General features: G+C 36.6%; 1 protein-coding gene across 3 annotated transcripts in view; it reads left to right on the top strand.

Moving 5' to 3' along the window:
• Window positions 1-7,646, top strand: part of NETO2 (neuropilin and tolloid like 2) — a 58,018-nt gene extending 50,372 nt beyond the window's left edge. For all 3 annotated transcript variants that reach the window (XM_027044391.2, XM_027044392.2, XM_027044393.2), the window contains 2 exons: window positions 1,164-1,277; window positions 3,080-7,646. In XM_027044391.2, coding sequence (XP_026900192.1) covers window positions 1,164-1,277; window positions 3,080-3,660 — 695 coding nt within the window. In that variant the 3' untranslated portion in view covers window positions 3,661-7,646. The remainder of the gene's footprint in view (window positions 1-1,163; window positions 1,278-3,079) is intronic.
• Window positions 7,647-23,878: the final 16,232 nt, after the last annotated feature.

A 23,878-nucleotide genomic window follows, 5' to 3' on the forward strand; every position in this document is an offset into this window, starting at 1 on the left:
AGAATCTATATAACATAAAATTCTCCATTTTAACCATTTTTGAGTATATAGTTTGGTGGCATTAGGTACATTCACATTTTTCTGCAACCATCCCCACCATCCATCTCCATAACTTTTTTATCTTTCCCAACTGAAACTCTCCCATTAAACACTCCCCATTTCCCTCTTCCTCCAGGTTCTGGTAGCTATTGCGCTTTTTTTCTGTCAATGAGTTGACTGCTCCAGGTACCATATATATACCGGGAATCCTACAATATTTGTTCTTTTGTGCCTGGCTTCCTTCAAGCATAATGAATGTCAAGATTTATCTATGTTGTAGCATTTGCCAGAATTTCCTTCTGAGTTTTAACACTGAATAATATTTCATTAGATATGTGTACACCACATTGTGGTTATCCATTCATCCATCAACAGATACTCAGATTATTTCTACCTTTTGGTGGAATGATGCTGCTGTGTGCTTGTCAATAATGCTGCCATGAACATGGCTGTACATTACATGTTTGAATCTTTGCTTTTAGTTGTTTGAGATATGTACCTAGAAATAGAATTGCTGCAGCACATGGTAATCTGTGTAAATTTCTGAGGAAACTTCATACTATTTGCACAGCAACTGTACCATTTTACATTTCCCTCAGCAGTGCACCAAGGGTTCCAGTGTCTCCACATCCTCACCAACATTTTCTTCTAACAGTTTGGAATGCTACCAGGCTATGTACTACTTCCTTGAGAACCATGGCAAATATATTCATATTCTCATTACATTAAAAATGACACTTGGGGGGGGCGCCTGGGTGGCTCAGTCAGTCGAGCGTCCGACTTCGGCTCAGGTCATGATCTCTCGGTCTGTGAGTTCGAGCCCCGCATCGGGCTCAGAGCCTGGAGCCTGCTTCGGATTCTGTGTCTCCCTCTCTCTCTGACCCTCACCCGCTCATGCTCTGTCTCTGTCTCTCTCTCTGTCAAAAATAAATAAAACATTAAAAAAAATTTTTTTTTTTAAATGACACTTGGGCACCCTTAAGTAAAAGTTTAGGTGAGACCATATCAGAGAGTATTGGCCTTTGTCTTATTGTTTATATAGTAGGAGTGTATTCATGAAACAAGTTTAAGTGTAAATAAACCAAAATGAGTTCTTAGCAACAAATTGTTTTTCTTTCCTGCAGCTCCCTGCACAGGTAGCACTTTCTTTTGCCACAGCAACATGTGCATCAATAATTCTTTAGTCTGTAATGGTGTTCAGAACTGTGCATACCCTTGGGATGAAAATCATTGTAAAGGTGAGTGCAATGGCAAAGGCCAACCTTTTTGAGAGAAAAGTGACCATTGCCCTTCATTAAGAAAGACTTAAAATGCCCTTTTCTACCACTGTACTTAGCAATAGCTGCTTTGGCAGAAATGGAAACATAAAATATAAATGTTTGTTTTAAATAGAGTGTAGACTTTTGTTATGTGGTGAAAGTAAAGAAAAATACTTATTCTCAACAAAAGCATTCATTTTTATGTACTGTATTTTTTAAGTTGTTCAAAAGTCTGCTCTAATATTTCTTTCATTATTTTCTTATTCATATTGTAAAGATACCTTATTCTCAGAATAATTTATAAAGTTACCTAAAATAGTAGTATTTTTTAAATTATATACAAATGCTGTTTAATAAATATTGATGCATTCAGTCTTAAAAAGCAGCAAAAACAGGGGCGCCTGGGTGACTCAGTCGGTTGAGCGTCTGACTTCGGCTCAGGTCATGATCTCACAGTTTGTAAGTTCGAGCCCCGCATCAGGCTCTGTGCTGACCGCTTGCTCAGAGCCTGGAGCCTGCTTCAGATTCTGTGTCTCCTTCTCTCTCTGCCCCTCCCCCGCTCATGCTTTGTCTCACTCTGTTTCTCAAAAATAAATCAATGTAAAAAAAAAAAATTTAAAAAGCAGCAAAAACAGACTTGTAAGAACCGCTCTTTTTCATTTTATAAAATTTCCTATGTTCTATTTCTAGTGTATATCTAAGGTAAATGTGACTTGTGGTAATAGTCGAATATCTACAAACATTATCAACTCACTGTCTCAGTCCTAAAGTTTACCTCCCTTTTATTCTCCAAAAGCTCAATAAATATCTTACTGTGAAAAGTTAATGTGATCTGATACGGCTGTCTTAAGTACTTGAAGTAATTTAAGGTAATCATTCAAATGTAAATTGTGATAATAACATGCCTAAGTGGGTTAGCCTGATCACTTTAGTTCTCTCTTGCTGATGGCGGTTAGTGGAGATACTGTGGACATACCTCAACATGGCAGTTTGTCAAAAATACCATAGGGGAGCCCGGGTGGCTCAGTCAGTTAAATATCCAACTCTTGATTTCAGCATAGGTCATGATCTCATGGTTTGTTCATGAGATCAAGCCCCACGATGGGCTCTGCCCTGAGAGTACAGAGCCTGCTTGGGTTTTTCTGTCTTCCTCTCTCTCTACCCCTCCTCTGCTCGTGAACACTCTCTCCCTCTCAAAATAAGTAAGCATTAAAAAAAAAAAAAAAAAAAAAAAAAAGATATACCATAGAACAGAAAGCTAAACTTGATAGAATAAGAGTATTTGTTTGGTATTTTCCTTTTTTGTTTATTTATTTTGAGAGAGAGAGCACATGTGCGTGCATGAGCTGAGGGAGGGGAGGGGACAGAGAAAGAGAGAGAATCCCAAGCAAGCTTCCTTCCTGTCAGCACAGAGCCCAACATGGGGCTGGACCCCACAAACTGCGATCATGACCTGAGCCAAAATCAAGAATCGGACACTTAACCAACTGAGCCACCCAGGCGCCCCTGGCATTTTCTTTGTGTTCATGTATTTAATTTAATTTGCAAGAACCAAGTCCTTTTTCTTTTATGTAATCTATCTAGCCATAGTATGATTGGCTAATTTAACCAGAAATCATAATGGTATTGTTTTATTTGTTCAAAAACCTAATTTTAGGTGGCATCATCTGTGGTCTGTTTGACCCACATGTTCTGCTTTACCTAAAAATACCTTACCAGTTTGGGACAGGGCTCATTAATGAATTTTGAAAGCCTCATTGTTTCTCTTTCTCTTTCTGCAGAAAAGAAAAAAGCAGGACTATTTGAACAAATCACTAAAACTCATGGAACAATTATTGGCATTACATCAGGGATTGTCTTGGTCCTTCTCATTATTTCTATTTTAGTACAAGTGAAACAGCCTCGAAAAAAGGTCATGGCTTGCAAAACTGCTTTTAATAAAACTGGATTTCAGGAAGTGTTTGATCCTCCTCATTATGAACTGTTTTCACTAAGGGACAAAGAGATTTCTGCAGACCTAGCCGACCTGTCAGAAGAACTGGACAACTACCAGAAGATGCGGCGCTCCTCCACCGCCTCCCGGTGCATTCATGACCATCACTGCGGATCGCAAGCATCCAGTGTCAAACAAAGCAGGACCAACCTGAGTTCCATGGAACTGCCTTTCCGAAATGATTTTGCACAACCACAGCCAATGAAAACATTTAATAGCACCTTCAAAAAGAGTAGCTACACTTTCAAACAGGCACATGAGTGCCCTGAACAGGCCCTAGAAGACAGAGTAATGGAGGAGATTCCTTGTGAAATTTATGTCAGGGGGCGAGATGATTCTGCACAAGCATCCATATCCATCGATTTTTAATCTTCTACAAAAGGGGACATTAATTATTAAGTATGTACGTATGCAGCCTACAGAGCACCCATTCTCTCCAGCAGCCAACCCTTTTCTCCTGTCGAAACTAGGAAGACCTTCATTTCCCATTAATCTATTGTAATGGTGAAGTTTTTATTATCTCAGGCAGTCTATATGTTAAGCCAACCAAGGAACTAACTCCATTCAGTGAAAAAAATAATAATCATTTATTGCTTGGTGTCACATAAACAAAGTACCAGTTAAATAGCATTTAAAGAGTGAAGTAGTTCTGCTGAGCCAGGCTCAGGCTGCTTCAGGAATACTGCTCTTGATTGATACAGTTTGTCAATATTGTGATCCCACAATAAGTTTAAAAATAAGGTTTTTCTTTACATTCCTTTTGTTTTTCTTTTCTCTAAATTTAATTTGTTTTATAAGTTTGTGATTTTACCATTTTGGTTTCTTGCTAAATATAAGTGGTTATCATACCACACATATTTCAATACAGGCATTTGTTCTAGAATTTGTCAAAATATAAGTAGTTACTGTGGTAAGTGCCAATTAAGACCCGGAGTTCTGTTTCGCCCATCTGTTTCTTGACTAATTTCTATACTGCTGCCTTTTAGTTACTGGATTTTTAGTCTTTATTTTTTGTGAATGGTAAATGATATGATTTATCGCCTTTAGGTCCTATCTTGTCTTACTTATACTAGAATTCATAATCCTAGGATGTATGCACCCTTGCCAGTTATGACTAAAAACTTAAGGATTAAAATTTCTGAAAATCCTTTGAAATTTCCCAAATTTGGTCACATTCAGTGATAGCCCATTCATTCCTGTGAGCAAAGTCATTTAATTCATTTTGGAAGAAGCCTGTAATTATGTTTATTTCCAGCATTTCTCACCACCAGATTTGTGTTCCCTGTTATTTTTATAAGAAGATGATTTTGCTCCCTTTATATTGGTTTATCTTATAGCGTATGGTAACCAAGGTTGTGTGAGAGTAAAAGGAGAATTCCTAAGAAACTGTAAAAGCCCTCAGATGGCTTTGTATTTGGGATAGTACATTTTTCTAGTTCTTACCAAGAATAACAACTTCCACTTTTTTTTAAACTGCACTTTTGACCTTATGTTTTTTATGGTATATAAACAATAATTTATAAACATGATATAAAAACTCATTGTGTTTTTTTAGACTTTTGATATTATTTGATACTGTACAAAACTTTATTAAATCAAGATTAAAGACCTACATGACAGATTTATTTCAGTGTTCACATTAGTGGCTTTGTATACAAGTATGCTGTGATGGAGCTCCATGTTATAACTCATTGTAAAGACCTTGGTAATGTGTACATAGCTTTGTTTTTTTTTTGTTATTGCATTTAGTTTATGATAAATTTTTCACTGTGTGTTATTTATTCCAAATCACTACACAAATCTTACATTAAAATATACATTGTTACATGATTCTTCAATCATGTTATTACACTGAGATTTTGGATCTTAAAAAATATATGAAAAGGAACCATTTATCAAATTATAACTAATACAGACATGCCGTTTAAAAGAGATAAATTCTCATTTTTGATATATTTTGTAGTAAATTCTTAGTGAAATGAGAAATTGAAGTTTCATGGAATTTCATTGATTTTTTAAGATATCACATCCATGCATTTTCTCAGATTAGTGAAAACTGGGACCTTAAATATTATACATATATGATACCCCTTCAACATGTTTCTTATATCACATTTTTTATTTTTTTAAATATATCCAGGAGCTACGAAAACCTATACATAGTATATTTATGATTTAAGTTGTTTTTTAAGTCAGCATAATTTCCTGTTCTAAAAATAGAATTTGGGAAGGTAGAAAGACTTAATGAATGTAGTATTCATTGAACTAATGAACCAGAGCCAGATTAGATAGAAATTCTTTCAGTAGCTACGTTGAATAGTCATTCTAGTATTAGTAGCCAGCTAACATTTGAACTGCATAGTAATTATTTAGTATAATAATAACTGTGATCTCATTCTTCATGATGAAGGAAAGCTAGCATATTTTCTGTGTAAAATCACCTGCATTATAAAAACAGCTGTTAAATTCATCTTTAACACCTACCTTATAGTAGAAAATAATACAGTATGCTTCATGACAGTCACTTGTAACTATATTTTTATTTTTGAAATTTGTATCCTATTTTCTTTTAAAAGGTCGTGAAGAGGCCTACAAAATAGAGCCTTTAAAGAAGACATTTAACATTAAAAGAGCACAGAAGTACATAGTTTCAGGCAACTCAGCAAGTAAATCTTGGACAACGGAGTTTGTTCTAAATTTTCTGGCTACTGAAACAAAAGAAATAGTTTTTGTTTTCCACAGTAGACAACCCAAACTTACTTGCAGTTTTCTCTTCAACTGAAGAAAGAGAGGGTCTCTATACAGAACAACATTTCCTCTGAATTGAAAGAAAAAAAAAAAAAAAGCAAAATGCAGAGAGAAGTCTAAATAGTAAATCTTTATGTAGTGAAGGCACCTCTTAATTTGGTCCAGGATCAGGGGTTTCTGATGAGTTAGTCTGTCTGCAGGGGTAGAACTGAAGAGCCAGATGATCAAATTAGCTAAGCCAGCCTTAAACTGCCATGTATTGTATGCCTTCATTGAACTATAGATGGGGACTAGGCCTCATTTATTTTTTAGTCAGACATTTATTTTGGCAGTACACTATAGGAAGGGAAGAGAATGGAACTAATTTTTAGGCATTATTACCAGCATAATGCTAATTGCTGCATATGTAGTCTATCATTTTTGAGGTCAGTGAGAAAACTTGACAAATTGTTTACTAACGTAAAAGCCATAAATTTTAGTAATGGAGATGAACTTCAGCCATCTTGTGGAAGTTATTACACCCTTCATAGAGAATGTAGTAGCCAGTTGTTAAAACATACAGTGGAAAATACAAGTCTGGAGGGGAGAATATCTTCAATTCAGGAGCAGCATTAAGGACACCTCTACTATACTGTTGTTACCTTTCATCTATGATCCTGAGTTTAGCACAAGATACCAACCCTCAAGTGCCCAGAAATTGCAGGAAACCTACGAATCCCAACATCTAAAGTGTGTATGAGTGAAGTGTGATGTACCTTTTGTGGGGGGAAATGTTCAACCTAAAGGTTTAACAAAAAGCAAAGGATTTTCCACATTTCACATCACAAAAGAGATTAAAAAGGCTTTGTTAACTCTGGATGACAGGTTTTGTGTCTTTGTCATGTTTCATGCAATTATAGGCATTAAAAGGACCTCCTAAGTGTCTACTTCTGAACATTTTTATAGTTGTGCAATTGTCAGATGAGCAGGATGCCTTCTGGCTTCAGGAGTGTGTCAACTGAGGAGACAGAATAGGAAAAAAGTCAGTTGTGATTCCAGGAGTGATTCTCAAAGGGGATTATGCCCTCTTACAAAATGGTGTGTGCTATGTTGTTCATGATTAGAAGGAATCTAGTTTGGGGTTTTTTTAAGATCCCAAGAAAGATGATCTGCTCCAGCTTTACTAATGAGAATTCTGAGGCCCAGAAAAGAGGAGAGAGTACCCACATCTCAGAACTAGTCCCATGGTCTTTCCTTGCCTTTGTTGTTTTTCCCTGCTTTAGCTGGCTGGAAGTTTTAAAGGTCAAACAGTTCTAAACAGCAGCCCAGATGTTCCATGTAAGCTTGTCTACCACTCTGATTTAAAATGTAATTTATTCTATAATTTTTTCAAAGCATTATATTTTACCTTTTTTTAATCTATGTAACACTATTCTACAATTTTGTTGCCATGACTTCTTGGCATCTGCAAACTGCAAGACAATTACTGTGAATTCTTAATAAACAATGTTAACAATTTATAGGCTTGGCACTAGATAAAAACAGCTTCAGTGTTTTGCTTTTGTGATTTTTTTTTAATCTAAAGGAAATAATGTATACTCCAGAAATTAAAGATTTATGTGCTATTATCTCTTGAGTTTGTAGAATGATTTGAGTTCTGAGCCATTATGACAAGTTGACCTCAGATATCTTTTTAGGTCCCTGCAAAATCAGCTTTCCATGTTTTATATACCTCTACTAACAACAAAAATTCTGAATTTTTTTGAGTAACTTTTTCATATGTTTCTGTGATTGGTTTAATGACTACAAAAGCCCAAAAAGCTAAATGGTTTTTTTAAAGCAATTAATTTTTTTAGAGTTGAACTTCCAGACCATATAAGAATTCTTCTATGTTTAATCCTGGGTTTGACACTTCACAGTAGGGAATATGACCCTTGAGCTGGAGACAAAACTTGTGTTTTGTTTTCCTTGCTTGTCTCAATTTGCAAAGTCTCCAGAAGTGGCAAAGAAGCATTTCCTTATAGGGCGAAGTTGGCATTTCCTATCCAGTAGCTTTCCTATCCAGTACCAAAGCTTTACTTTGATAAAGTAATCTTAGTTATGATAAAAAAAAATAAATAAGAGCATCCTCAGGCTGTTACACCATTTAAGTTTCCAGGTTAATCTTAAGCTAAAAGAAAAAGAAAAGAACTTTTTAAAGGAGAATATGTGTTCGATTGCCTGCAAATACAGTCTGCTACACCCAGTCACTAAAGTGGCAGCGAGGACTTCCAGAGTGGGCTATCAGAACACACCATCCTTTTCAGGTGTGGAACGTAACCGTCACAGCCACTGCTCAGCAGGAATGGATGAGTGGATTTCACTGAGGAGAAAGCAACAGAAGGCAAAAAAAGTCGTTTGAGTTTTACAATCATATAGACAAAGATCAAGGAGCAAAGAAAGACAAGAAAAAGCAGTTACCACTGGTCTGTCTCTGCAAATAGTTACAGAGCAATTTTACTTTCTGTGTTATTTAGGATCAAGAAACAGCATTTATCTGAAAGTGCTCTCACCTGCCAAGCTTTGTCATACTCTGTAACATCTGGTGCCAGCAGGCCACTCAGCGGGTACATACTTTATTGAAACATTTTGAGTAACGGCTGATTGCTAGAAGGAATTTTCATCAGAAATCTAGGTATTGAACCATGCTTTGATGACTGTCCTATTGTATTAAACAGTGTTTCAGAGAAATAACAACTTTTGAGCCAAAATATAGTCACATGAATTGTAGGGGAGTTCTTTCTAGATCCTCAGAAGACAGTTTAGCTCTGAAAATGCATCCAACTAACAATAGTAAACTTGCTGTAACTGCCCCTGTTTTTCACGTTCATAGTCTAAAGGCAATCTTACTTCCTCATTCATTTTTAATATAAAAAAGATGAATAAAGCTTGTGGTAGGAGGCTTCTAGGTTGACTCCCAGGGATTCTGCCTCCTGGTGTTCACAATCTTTTGTCATCCCCTGCCTTTGCATGTGAGCTGGATCTGGGGACCTGCTTCTAATGAATAGAATGTGCCAAAAGTGACCTCTCACTTCTGAGATTAGGTGACAGACTGGCTTCTGTCTTGCTCACACACTAGTAGTTTTGTGATTTTCTGCCCAGATGGAAGTCAATTGGGATGTGCTGAGATGCTCTTTGGAGAGGTCCATGTGACAAGAAACGGGGATTTCCAGCCAACAGTTAACATGGTACAGAGGTCCTCAATCCAACCACCTGTAAAGAATTGAAATTCTGCCAGCAACACATCTAGAAGAAGGTGCTCTCCACACTGGACCCTTGAGATGACCACAGACAATACCTTGATTGCAACCTGTGAAAGACCTTGAATGCCACCAAGATAGCTGATACAGATATCCAAGATAACAGGTGTTTTAAGCTGAATTTTGGAGTAACTTGTTATGCAGCCATAGATAACTAATACAAAGCTAGAAAAGGACAATGGCATATCCCAATTCGATCCCAGGGGGGAAAATAGTCGATGAAAATTTAACATGATGTTTTAGGTTTGCAAAAGAACCTGAAAGCAATGGGCATATCATCTTGCATCTGGCAGCATGGAATAAGAAGAGTTGGTCTTCTTCCAACATGAGTACCTGTCAGCTATCTTAGCCTCCCTAGCCACAGATAAAAACACTTCACTAGATCCATTGTCTCCCAAGTATGGCAAAACACTGAAATTTGATTCTACATTTGAAATGTAGGTTAGATTAAATGAAATCCTAACCCTTGAATAGTGCCCCTTTTAAGTGACTCATCAAGTTTCTGAGGAAAATGAATTTATCTAGAAATGTATAAAGAATAAAGTTCTATTCAGATTCTGTATCATGCTCCCATAATTCAGTCAACATCTTCCACATTTCCATCACAGTTTCTAGACTGCAGGGCTGGTTACAACTCTATCATTACATGAAAAGGTGACTCTTGGAACAACTGGTTTTCCCAAAAGCAATGGAACCCCCCTCCAAAAAAAAAGGTGGAGGGGACTGTCACTGAGAAAAGAAATACAAGCATTTCATGTCCAGAACCACCCTATTCTCAAATGAGAAATGTGGCCAAAAACACTTCTATATAGAGATTTTTCTGTTGTGATAAAAAGATTTCCTGAGAAAACGCTTTTTTTTTTTTTACTCTGCTTTATTTTGGCCAAAATATGATTGAAAGACCAACCCTGGAAAGTTTTTCTTTCTAAAATTGTTTTCAATAACTGGCTGACAGCCACCAGCTACCTGCTATCAAGATAAAGTTCTATCTTTAATTGTATCTGTGTTTAAATTTTTCCTTTGAGTTTGAAGCTGACTTTGCTGACATTGTTTTGCCCTGTGGGTATAATTGTGTCCCAAATCCTTTTCTAATATGAATCCATCAAACCTTAGCCTCTAGAAATAGGATAGTACCTGTTCCTTGTACTCTGATCTCTGCAAAAGCATCAAAAGGATCTCTGGTTGGGGACCTGGGTAGTTCAGTTGGTTAAGCATCTGACTCTTGGTTTCAGCTTAGGTCATGACCTCACAGTTCGTGAGTTAAAGCCCCACATCAGACTCTGTGCTGACAGGGTGGAGACTGCTCTGGATCCTCTTTCCCTCTCCCTCTCTCAAAATAAATAAATAAACTTAAAAAAAAAAAAAAAGAATCTCTGGTCTTCCCCATCCTGCCATTTTTAATTGCTAGATAGCAGTCAGTGAGTGTGCTGCTTGAAACGTCATTTTCTGTGGGATTAGAAGTGCCTGCCTTTCTACTAGGGGCCTCGTAGCTTTTGTTTTGTTTTGTTTTCCTATTACCACAAATGCTCACAGATTTTTTAAGAAAATACTAAAACACCAAACCAGTTCCCTGAAGAAACTCCCAAGTCTGTCAGTGAAAAAGAAAGGAACTTCCCTAAACAGTACAGGTAGTAGTAGGCTAAGAGGTATGCAAAAAAACTGCATTTATCAAAAGCCATGTCTTAAAGGATGTGCTGGAGAATGCTTCTATTCTAAGCTGGCATTCTCACCCCTTCACCCTGGAAAAACAGCTTGCTTTTCTTCCCCTCATCAGGTAGGCATAGAAAGTGATTGCACACTGTTTATAATTGCAGGTTTACATAAACTCACAATTCAAGAGCATTGATTTGTTGGACTGTAATCTACACTTTAACACACTGAACTGCATTTAGGCAGCATGCCAGATGTGTAAAGTCAGAATTTAATGATGACATTTCAGTAGCAGCTCCAGAATTTAGTACAGTATCACTGTCGAATACTAATGTGCCACTAACAAGAAAACAAGAGAACAAACAGCTTCTTTCTCAGTTACCTTTTTGTCCCTTCTTGGAGATGGAGAAAATGAAAGTGATTATTTCATAGAAACTTCGCATGTAAATTCCAGTCAAACTCATCCCATAGTAGTTGTTGCTCTGCTCATGGCGCTTTATCAATCAACCAAAGGTAAATTAATTTTTAACACTACCTATTTACAAAGTTCATGTTTTTCCTGAAGACTTTATCAAGCATTTTTACTTTCTGAAAATAATTATGTACATGAAAAGTACTGAGGATGAAGTCACTATCTGATATCATTTCTGCTTCTCATGATTTACAAAATGGAGTTTCATTTTCTTTTAAATGGAAGGGAGAGGGAGAAAAATCTATTTTGAAAAAAATAATTTGCTTATTGTAAAAGAATGGGATATCTCAAACTTATCACCATTAACATTTACAGCCAGATAATTCTCTGTTATGGGCGGAATGTTCTGCATACAGTGAAATGTTTACCAGCATTCCTGCCCTCTACCCACTAGGTCCCAATAACATCACCCCCATTTGTGACAGCCAAAAATGTCTCCAGTTATGGCCACATGTCCCCTGGAGAGAGGGCTCAAATAAACCTTGATTGAGAATCACTGCTGTAGAGAGATTAAAGGGTTTGAAAAATAATAACCAGAAGCTGTTGAATTCTATTTTGAAGAAATACTTCAAACTTCTGAAAAGGTATAAAAAATAAAGGGCACCCAACATTTAAAAAAAAAAAAACAGGGGAGGTAGAGGTGCCTGGGTGGCTCTCGGTTAAATGTCTGACTTCGGCTTAGCTCGTGCTCTCGTAGTCCCTAAATTCAAGCCCTGCATCAGGCTCTCTGCTGTCAGCATGGAGCCCAGATCAGATCCTCTGTCTCCCTCTCTCTCTGCGCCTTCTGCTCATGCTCCTGTTCTCATTCTCTCTCTCTCTCTCTCTCTCTCTCTCTCTCTCTCTCTCTCTCTCTCTCTCAAAAATAAACATTAAAAAAAAAGAATAAAAAAAAAAGAATAGTGAGCACCCCATACCCAGAGCCCTGCTTAATACTTTCCAGTTTCACCTCCCTCTCTCCAGCCCTATCCCTCAGAGTTCCTGAATTTGGTTTTTATCATTCCCATGTCTATATTGTTTAGAAGTTAAATACCTATGTCTTACTTTTGTGACTGACCTTCACATTATCTCATGTATGCATCAAGTCTGAAATTAATATATCTACTATCTTTCTGAACAGAACAAGAATCATATAATACCTTATTTCCAGTTACCACCTTCCATCTTACAGGTATTTTAATTCTAATTTGTTTTTTATATATCCCCAAAATGGTCAATATTTTTATGTTTATATTGAATATTTAAACTTTGCTCTATGGTTTTCAATTCATTTGCTCTTCATATCTTCTTGCATCCCAGACCTTACATCTGGCTCACTTTCCTTCTGCTTTCCTTTGGAAGTTATTTATAGACACTCTGCCTAGTGATCTGTCCAATTTTTGCTTTTCTGAAAATTTATCTGGGTATAAAAGTCTACATTGACAGTTATTTTCTCTCAGTGTTTAGATGATCTGGCTTTTTTCTTTTAAGTTTATGTATTTATTTTGAGGGAGAGAGAGAGAGAGAAAGAAGAAGAAGAAGAGAGAGAGAGAGAGAGAGAGAGAGAGAGAGAGAGAATGAGCAGGGGAGGGGCAGAGAGAAAGGGAGAGAGAGAATCCCAAGCAAGTTCTGCACTGTCAGTGTGGAGCCTGGCACAGGGCTCAAATTCATGATCCAGGAGATCATGACCTGAACCAAAACCAAGAGTTGGATGCTTAACCAACTGAGTCATCCAGGCACCCCTGGCTTCTTTATAAATCTAAATTCTTTTATTTATAACCTCTTTTCCCTCTTAATAATTGTACAATATTCTTTTCTATTCTGTCACTTCCTATAGTATATCTACATATGGACTTATATTATTCTTGTGGTTCCATATGATTCCATTGTAGAAAATTTTATCTTTCATGTCTCTTAATCTCTCAGTATTTCCATCCCTTCATATTTTCCATACGCTACATATTCTGTTTTGTTGTATCTAACTTCTATTTAACTCACAATATTTGGTTTTCTTGGGTTCCAATGAGTGTTTAACTTGAACTATTATATTGACTATTTCTAGAAATTCCATTTAGTTCTTTTCTAAAAGTATCTGCTCCTTTTTATGGTATCCTTTTCTTTTCTTGTGTTTTTATTCTCTTTTCTCCTTTAAACAATTTTATATTCTGTATTCCATAATTTCATTACCAAACTTTCTTGAGAGTTTTAGTTATTTATTCTTTCTGTTGACTTATGTACGTGGTACTTGGTTTTCATGGGTGGCTTGGCTGTTAACTTTCTTTTTATTGTAAATACATCTGTGAAAAGGCTTTATAACTGTGGGAATCTGATGAAGACAGGTGTGAGTATATTGCATCCACAAAGGATTTGCATTTGTTTCTGTGAGATGTCTCCATGATGACTTTAGATTAGTTTCTCATATTGGGATTTTCAAAACCCACAGATACTATGAAATTCTTTGTTAATTCTATTAAAGTATAATTGCCATTCAACAAAATGCATATAATTAAGTGCCTAGTTGGATGAGTTTTAATAAATATGCACACCTCTGTAGGCACATACAAATCAAGATATAAAACCCCAAAAGATTCCCTGAGCACCTTCCCCTAACCCCTCACATCACTGATTTGCTTTCTGTCACTATAGTGTAGATTTATATTTCCAAGAGTTTTCTAAAAATGGAATTGTATGTTATGTATTCTTTTATGTCTGGCTTTTTTACTCAAGATAATGTTCCCATTTATCTATGTTGCTGTGTGTATCAATAGTGCATAGCTTTTTATTGCTGAGTGTATTCCATAGTTGAGTATACCCCAATCTATTTATTCTTTTGTTGAACATATGGATTGTTTTCCATTTTGGCTATAATAATGCCTCTGTGTACATTCACATTCAAGTCTTGGTGTGGACATATATGTTTACATTTCATATCAATATCAAAGAGTAGGATTGCTAGATTATGTCTACATACATGTTGGACATTTTAAGAAATTGCCAAATTGTTTTCCCAAAATTGTTGTACCATTTTACAACCTCACCAACAATGTATGAAATTTCCATCTGCTCTACTGCATACTAATCTACTTAGTATGATTAGTCTTTTTAATTTTAACCATGTTAATGAGTATGATACCACATTGTTTTAATTTCTATTTCCCTGATGACTAGCGATGTTGTGCTTTTTTACATGTGCTTACATATCCTCTTTGGTTAGGCTTTTATACAAATATTTTGGCAAAATTTTTTAGATTGGCTTGTGTTCTTTTCATGGTGCAATAATAGTTATATATATACTGAATACAAGTCTTATATCAGATATATGCATTGTGAAATTTTCCTGGTTTTTATTCTCCTTCTTTTCTTTAAACATTTAAACATAATTATATTCTGTATTCAGTAATTCATTGTTTAAATTTCTAATTGTTACTGATAACTTGAAATGCAATTGATTTTTTTGTATACTGACTTTATTCACAAGATGGCAAAACTCACTTATTCTATTAGCATTTTATAGATTCCTTTAGATTTTCTATACATACAAACATAACATGTGTGAGTAAAAGCAGTTTTACATGATGCATGCATTTTATTTCTTTTTCTTGCCTTCTACACTGGCTAAGGCTCTCAGTAAGATTTTGGATAGAAATGTGGGAGTAGATATCCTTTTATTGTTCTTGATCTTGGAGGGAAAGCATTCTGTCTTTCACCATTTAATATTACTTTGATATACATTTTTCATTGATGCTTTTTATCAGGTTGATGAAGTTCTCTTCTATTTACACTTTACTAAGGGATTTTATTACATAGAATTTTATCCAGTGCTATTTTGGCATCTATTGAGATGATCTTATGGTTTTTCTCTTTTTTATACAGTAAATTACATTGGTTGATTTTCCAAATGATTAACAAATTTTGCATTCCTTGGATAAATTCACTTGTAATAGTGTATATTATACTTTGTATATACTGCTAGATTTGATTTCTTATAGTTTGTTAATGATTTTTTGCATCTATGTTGATGAGAAATATTGGTTTATAAAGTTTCTTGTGATATCTTTGACTTCAGTGTAAGGGCAATTCTGGCCCATGAAATGAGTTGGGAAGTATTTTACTTCCTCCTGCATTTTCTGATTTTGCATAGAATTAGTATTATTTCAGCCTTAAATGTTTGATAAAATTTACCAGTGAAGCTATGACTAAACATGTTTAAAGACTTTTAATAGGAAATTCACTTTAAAGATTGATACCGGGCTATTTTGTTTTTCTGTTTCCTTTTGGGGTTGTTCTGGAATTCAAAGAATTTGGGCATTTCATTTAAGTTGATTTTATTGGAATAAAATTAGTATAAAATCTCCTTTTTATCCTTTAGATTTCTGTGGATCTCTTGTGATGTCCCCTCCTTTGTTCTTAGTATATGTGTTGCCAAAGCAATCCTCCTATGTTTTTTTTTTTTCATTTCAGTATAGTTAACATACAGTGTTATATTAGTTTCAGGTGTACAATATAGTGATTCAACAATTCCATACATCACCCAGTGCTCATCATGACAAGTGCTCTTCTTAATCCCCATCACCTATTTCACACACACCCCCACTCACCTCCCGTCTGGTAACCATCAGTTTGTTCTCGATAGTTAAAAGTCTGTTTCTTGATTTGTCTCTGTCTCTCTTTATTTTCCTTTGTTCATTTGTTTTGTTTCTTAAATGCCACATATGAGTCAAATTGTATGGTATTTGTCTTTGTCTAAATGACTTATTTTGCTTAGCATTATACTCTCTTGCAACATCTGTGTCATTTTAAATGGCAAGATTTCATTCTTTTTATGGCTAAAAAATATTCCATTGTTTATAAATATCACATCTTCTTTATCCATTCATCTATCAATGGACACTGGGCTGCTTCCATAATTTAGCTATTATAAATATTGCTGCCATAAATATAGGGGTGCATATATCCCTTTAGATTACTGTTTTTGTGTTTTTTGAGTAGATATCCAGTAATGTGATTACTGGATTGTAGGGTAGTTCTATTTTTAATTTTTTGAGGAAGTTCCATACTGTTTTTCACAGTGGCTGCACCAGTTTGCATTCCCACCAATAGTGCAAGGAGGTTTCCTTTTTCTCCCTTGAGAGCCAACAGTTGTTGTTTCTTGCGGTTTTTATTTTAGCCATTCTGACAGGTGTGAAGTGACACCTTATTGTAGTTTTGATTTGCATTTCCCTGATGATGAGTGGTGTTGAGCATCTTTCCATGTGTCTGTTGTCCATCTGGATGTCTTCTTTGGAGAAATATCTGTTCATGTCTTCTGCCCATTTTGTAATTGGATTATTTGCTCTTTGTGTTGAATTGTATACATTTTTATATATTTTGGATACTAACCCTTTAACAGATATGTCATCTGCAAATATCTTCTCCTATTCAGTATTGCTTTTTAATTTTGTTGATTCCTCCTTTGTTCTCAATTTCTAATTTCTCAATTTCTAATAAATTCCTCATTTTCCCTTTATCAGTCCAGGTAGATTGCAACTTTATTGATTTTTACCAAGGTCCAGCCTTTGATTTAATTGATTTTCTCTATTGTTTGTCTATTTTCTATTTATTGACTTCACTTCTATAGTTTTTATTTTCTCCTTTCTACTTGATTTCAGCTTGATTTGTTATTTTTCTAGCTTCTTAAGGTGGAAGCTTTGATCATTGGCTTTAGACTTTTCTATTATTAGCAATATTTCCATTACTGATTTCTAGTTTAATTCTTGTGTGGTTAAAAATACACCCCTTGTGTGATCTTTGTCATTTTAATTTATTAAAATTCATTTTATGGCCCAGAATATGGTTTCTCTTGGTAAATATTTTATTTGAAAGTTAAAAGAATTTGTGTTGTGTAGTTACTGAGTGTAGTGTTCTATAAATATCATTTGGCACAGTTGGTTGAAAGTCTTCATTGCATTATTGAAGCCTTCTATATATCTATTGCTTTTTAATCAATTATTTTTTAAATGTTTTTTAATTTTTTTTTTTATTCTTGAGAGAGACAGAAAGAGAGAGAGAGAGAGAGAGAGAGAGAGAGAGCATGAGCAGGGGAGAGGCAGAGCCAGAGGGACACAGAATTGAAAGCAAGCTCCAGGCTTTGAGCTGTCAGCACAGAGCCCAATGTGGAGCTCAAACTCACAAGCCATGAGATCATGGCTTGAACTCACAAGCCATGAGATTATGACCTGAGCTGAAGTCAGACACTTTACTGACTGAGCCACCCAGGTGCCCCTTTAATCAATTATTAAGGGAAGTGTTTTGAAATCTCAAACTATAACTGTAGATTTGCCTATTTCTTCTTTCACTTCTGTCATTTTCTGTTTCAAGAATTTTGAAGTTCTTTTATATGCATAACTCATATAAGATTATCTTCTTGTTGGGAATGCAAGCTGGTACAGCCAGTCTGGAAAACAGTATGGAGGTTCCTCAAAAAACTAAAAATAGAACTACCCTACGGCCCAGAAATTGCACTACTAGGCATTTATCCATGGGATACAGGTGTGCTGTTTCAAAGGGACACATGCACCCCCATGTTTATAACAGCACTATCAACAATAGCCAAAGTATGGAAAGAGCCCAAATGTCTGTCCATCGATGGATGAATGGATAAAAAAGATGTAGTATATATATACAATGGAGTATTACTCGGCAATCAAAAAGAATGAAATCTTGCCATTTGCAACTACGTGGATGGAACTGGAGGGTATTATGCTAAGTGAAATTAGTCAGAGGAAGACAAAAATCATATGACTTCACTCATATGAGGACTTAAGAGACAAAACAGATGAACATAAGGGAAGGGAAACAAAAATAATATAAAAACAGGGATGGGGACAAAACAGAAGAGACTCATAAATATGGAGAACAAACTAAGGGTTACTGGAGGGGTTGTGGGAGGGGGCGTGGGCTGAATTGGTAAGGGGCACTAAGGAATCTACTCTTGAAATCATTGTTGCACTATATGGTAACTAATTTGGATGTAAATTTTTGAAAATAAATAAATAAAATTAATAAAAAAAGATTATCTTCTTGTTGAATTGACCCCTTTATCATTATGAAATTATCCACTTTATCCTTGACAATGTAATGATTATAGACCTGCAAGTTAAATCCTTGATAATGCAGACCATTTACATTTAATGTAATTATTGATATAATTAGGTTTTAATTTACCATCTTGCTATCCATTTTCTATGTGTACCATCTGTCCCATCCACTCTTTTTTTTAATGTTTATTTTTTGAGAGAAAGACAGAGACAGAGCATGAGGGAGGCGGGGAGCAGAGAGAGAGGGAGTCACAGAATCTGAAGCAGGCTCCAGGCTCTGAGCTATCAGCACAGAGCCTGACATGGGGCTCGACCTCACGAACCATGAGATCATGACCTGAGCCAAAATCAGATGCTTAACCGACTGAGCCACCCAGATGCCCCCTGTCCCATCCACTCTTTATTCTTTTTTCTTTTCCTGGTTTCTTTTGTGTTAGACTGTTTTTTTTTCTTTATTTTTACATTTTATTTTTACTTAAGGGCTTATTAGCTATTATAGCTTTGCTTCTTTTAAAGTGGTTGCTCTAGGGTTTTCAATACACATTTTTAACTTATACAGTCTACCTTCAAATAATTTTATTTCCCTTCACATGTAATATATGAACCTTATACCAGCAGCATTCCTTTTTTCCCTTCCATCCTTTCCACTTTTGTTGTTATATATTTTACTAAAACCCCACAATACATTGTTACTACTTTTGCTTTAAGTATTCAATTATCTTTTTAATTCTCTATTCTATTCTATTCTATTCTATTTTTGTGTGACAGCATGGATGGAGGAATGGCAGAGGGAGAGGGAGAGAGAGAGAGAGAGAGAGAGAGAGAGAGAATCTTAAGTAGGCTCCACACTAGGTGTGAAGCCCCCACACAGGGCTTGATCTCACAACTGATGAGATCATGGCCTGAGAGGTAATCAAGAGTTAAAATCTTAACTGGCTGAGCCACACAGGCACCCCTCAATTATCTTTTCTTTTTTAAATATGTTAGTTATTGAAAGGAGATCTCATACATTTAGCCACATATTTACTATTTCTTACACTCTTTCTTTGTGAAGATTCAAGTGTCTATTTGGTATCATTTTCTTCCTGCTTGAAGAACTCCTGTACAATTTGTAGTATAGGTCTCATGGGGTTTGTCTGAAAAAGTATTTTTGGAACACATGTTTGCTGGTTATATAATTCTAAGGTGACAGATTTTTCTTGTCTTTCAGCATTTTAAAGATGGATTATTATTGTCTTCTGGCTTGCATCATTTCTGGCAGGAAGTCTGTGGCCATTTGTTGTTTCTATATATACTAAGTCTCTTTTTCTGACTGCTTTTACAATTTTCTCTTAATCACCTGATCACTTCATCCTGGTGGGATTCACAACTTCTGCTGACCCCTTAGAACACTCGAGAGGCCCAGTAGAACATTGGTTAGAAGTCTTAATTTTGTTGTTGTTGTTGCTCAGATATGACCAGTTGACTGGTTTGCAATGAAATTATCACAGTAGCATTTATATTTGCAAATGCCAACAAATCAAGCCAAAAGTCACTTGCACATTTATATCTGTGGGAATATTCAGAAAATCCTCCTTCCAATGTTAAGGAAAAACAAGACCTACCAGTGGTTAAAGTGGTAAAAACAGAAACAAAAACAAATTTTACTCAGGAACTATTGCAATCAAGAAAAAGAGATTTCAATATTGAACTGGGTTCAACTCCAAATACAACATGGACAATTGAATTGTATCCAAGGAGCAGAGTGGGGTTAGTGGATGGAAAATTACTAACAGGAAATATCAAAGGGAAGGACAAATTCTAGTAAATACACTTGAACAGGATTCTTGCTGAGGGCAGACCAAAATGATCAGACATCACTTGGGGGGATGGAAGCAGGTGAAGAATTTGATCTGAGATTGAGGGTGACCAGATGTCAAGTGTGGGGGGATTCTCTGTAAGATAATTTAGCAAGTTTATTGCTACAACTGGGTGAGGCAGCCCCAGTGAGGACAGACACTAAGGCAGAGGCCTCATTACCTTACAGAAGTTGACTACAGGTTAGTTGAGGAGGGAGACTTTGTTGCCTAGAGCAGCAGAATACACCTCTTTTCAAGTGCAATGAGTCATTCCCCAGGGTAGACCACGATAGACACAAAACAATTCTTAACAAATTTAAGAAGACTGAAATCATACAAACAACTTTTTTCAACCATGATAAAATGAAACTAAAATGAATAGCAGAAGGAAAACTGGAAAATCCATAGGAATGTGGAAATTAAACAACATAGTCTTAAACAACTGTGGGTCAAAGAAGAACTCACAAAGGAAATTATAAAGTAGCTTGAGACACATGAAAATAAAAACACAACCTATTAAAATCTTAGGGAATGCAGTGAAAGCAGTGCCAAGAGAAACGTTTATGGCCATAAATGCTTACATCAAAAAAGATCTCAAATCAACTACCTAACTTCACATCTCAAGAAACTAGAAAAATAACAAACCAAACCCAAAGTTAGCAAACAGTATTACTAATGATTAGAGCAGAGATAAACCAAATAGAGAGTAGGAAAAACATCCTCTTTCATTTCTTCTTATGAATTTTATGCAACTGAAAGCTCTAAGTTGGTCATAGCCCTCTCAGCATTTCTATCCTAGAAAGTACACACCACAAAGCCTATTCCCCCAGTTCTATATCCTCACCTTGATGATGAAATCTAGACATATCCCAGAACCCATTAAACTGGCCTTGAGCCCCTTATCTCTTGCTTTTTCTATGATGTTCTTAAAGGAAATCTAAGGACACACTGTTCTTGCCCCCAATAAGTACTAAGGCTCAAAGAAATTAAAAAAAAAAAAAAAAAAGCACATGTAAGAAACAACAAATGCTGGATTTATTGGCACTGAAAGGAATCAAGCCAGAAGGCTTTCTGAAGTGTTCTGTGCACTTTCCTGAAAGAGGAGAGTGACAACCTGATGAGAAGGTGGGCAGGCTTCCCAGACAATGGGAAGACAGTCTCTGACTGCAGGGGAATCCTCAAGCTGGCAACAAACTGGAAGACTGTTGCATCCCTGACTACATGGGACCAGCTCTCTTCCTGCACCTCTACCAGACAGAGGACTGCACAAGCCTTCCCTGGGATGTCCCATTCATCCGGGCATGCTTTAAAAAAAAAAAGAAAAGAAAAAAAGAAGCCTGAGATAATAAAGCAAGTAGGATATGGATGCCACATTATTAATTCTGATTGCTCAGAATATGCTTATATACTTTCATACACATCGAGACTCCAGGATCTCATGCCATTACACCTTTTCATAGTGCTGAGCTGGAGATGAAAGGGAATAGAACAAGCTCCAAGGAAACCAGAAGAGATGAAAGGATCACAGTTTCTTCAAATAACTCCAAAGGCTTGAGAGACTCAAATTCTGCTTGATGGAATGAATGCTTCAGAGTATATCAGCAGTCAATAAGACAGAGAGCAACTCCAGAGAGCCTTGAATAAGTAATCAGCAAGACGTAGTCCCAAAAGATTGGGGTTCTCTTGATCTTGGTCAGTGTGCTGGGAATGCTACATACTTGGGGAGAATGTTCCTGCTCATCAGAGACAGAATGGAAAAAATTACAGAATGATTACACAACTGTCTTCCCACATTTACAAACAAAGCATTTGTATTAGTCAGGACTCTTTGACTTGGAAATAACAGCCTAATACAATTCAGTTAAGAAAAAAAATTCAGTTAAGCAAAAAAAAAAAAAAAAAAAAAAAAAAAAGGAAAATTACATGGCTCACATGGCTGGGAAGAATACTGGGAAAACCCACATAATTCAGAAGTCCTGTAAGAACCAGAGCTTCAGGGACTGGAACCAAGAACTTGACACTTGCAGGTTCATCTGTGCATCTCTTGATATTGATCTCATTCTCTCTCCCTGCAAGCAGGCTTCCTCCATATGGCAAGCACACATTTACATCCTTCCAGCCTTGATTCCAAAGACGAAGCCCCAAGAAGAATCTAATGGGCCCAGCTGAGATCACTTGCCAATTACTGAACCAACAAAGGCAGTGGGTTGGAATACCTAGGGAGAAGACTTTCCTGAAGGAAAAGGGAGTAAGGGCACTATTACTGGAAGGGGAGAGCAGTCAGAGCCTACCTGCTGTGGGCCAACATAATGCTCAGTTGGCTCTTCCATGCACTTCGTCTTCATCCTCGCCACACTTCCTGCCCCAATCGCTCCATGTAATCTCCTGGATGCTAGCTTTGCTTTTAGGGCATGGAGTGGGTCCAATAAAGAAAATTATTCCGTGGGGCGCCTGGGTGGCTCAGTCAGTTAAGCATCCACCTTCAGCTCAGGTCATGATCTCATGGTCCATGGGTTCGAGCCCTGTGTTGGGCTCTGTGCTGACAGCTGGGAGCCTGGAGCCTGCTTCGGATTCTGTGTCTCTGTCTCTCTCTGCCCTTCCCCTGCTCGTGCTCTCTCTCTCTCTCTCTCTCTGTCAAAAATAAATAAACATTTTTAAAAATGGCTTTAAAAAAATTATCCCCCAAGACAAATGGATGGTACCCCAGAAGGCCAGGATTGAGATAAGTTGCCTAAATAATTCAGGGAAAGAATTGGGCCAGGCAGTGTGGCAGCATAGACAGGGCATAAAATGTTAATATAATTAAATGTTTATTGAGCACTTACCAAGATTTGTTAAGTACTTACTATATAACAAACATCTCTCTGCTTTTTCTTTACATTAGGTGATAACTGAAGTTTAGGGAAGCTAATGAACATTAAAAGGTCATATAACTACTAACTGGCAGGGCTGGAGCTCCAGAGCCCATTCTCTCAACCAGTTTGCTATATTGCCTCCCCAGCTAAACTAGGTAGACGTCAAAAGATTTGGGTCTAAAATATAAATGGGTAGGTGTATTGGGGTGGGTACTTGTCACTTTCACATACTTTCTAGATTTTCTTTCATGAACATATGTTACTTCTATAATTAAAAGCAAAAATGTATTGTCCAGGAAACAGAGAAGCCTAGGCTATGGCTGTGAATCTACCCTTAACTCACGCACCAATAGTGACAACATATCTATCCCCTCTTGGCCTCCGATTTCCAGCTCACATCTATGATTGCTGATGGTTCAGATTTCCTGGGAACTTATCTGACCTCCCCTCCCAGGCAAGGGAGGGGATCAGCTTCTGGAACTAAGGGTAGGAAGGCTGGACCTGTGGATGCAAAATGCAGAACAAGGAGAATCAGATCAGGGTAGCCCAGAAAGCCAAAAAGTTTCAGGCATATAGCCCAAGGCTTAGGGAAAGGACAACAATTCTATGTGAAGGACAAATTACTAGACAAGGCAAGACATCCCAGCCAGTGCCAGGAGAGACTCTCACTGAGTCAACACAGGGGCTGGGAGTG

This window comes from Acinonyx jubatus, chromosome E2 (genome assembly GCF_027475565.1).
Source record: "Acinonyx jubatus isolate Ajub_Pintada_27869175 chromosome E2, VMU_Ajub_asm_v1.0, whole genome shotgun sequence".
In the NCBI taxonomy this organism is placed as follows: Eukaryota; Metazoa; Chordata; class Mammalia; order Carnivora; family Felidae; genus Acinonyx; species Acinonyx jubatus.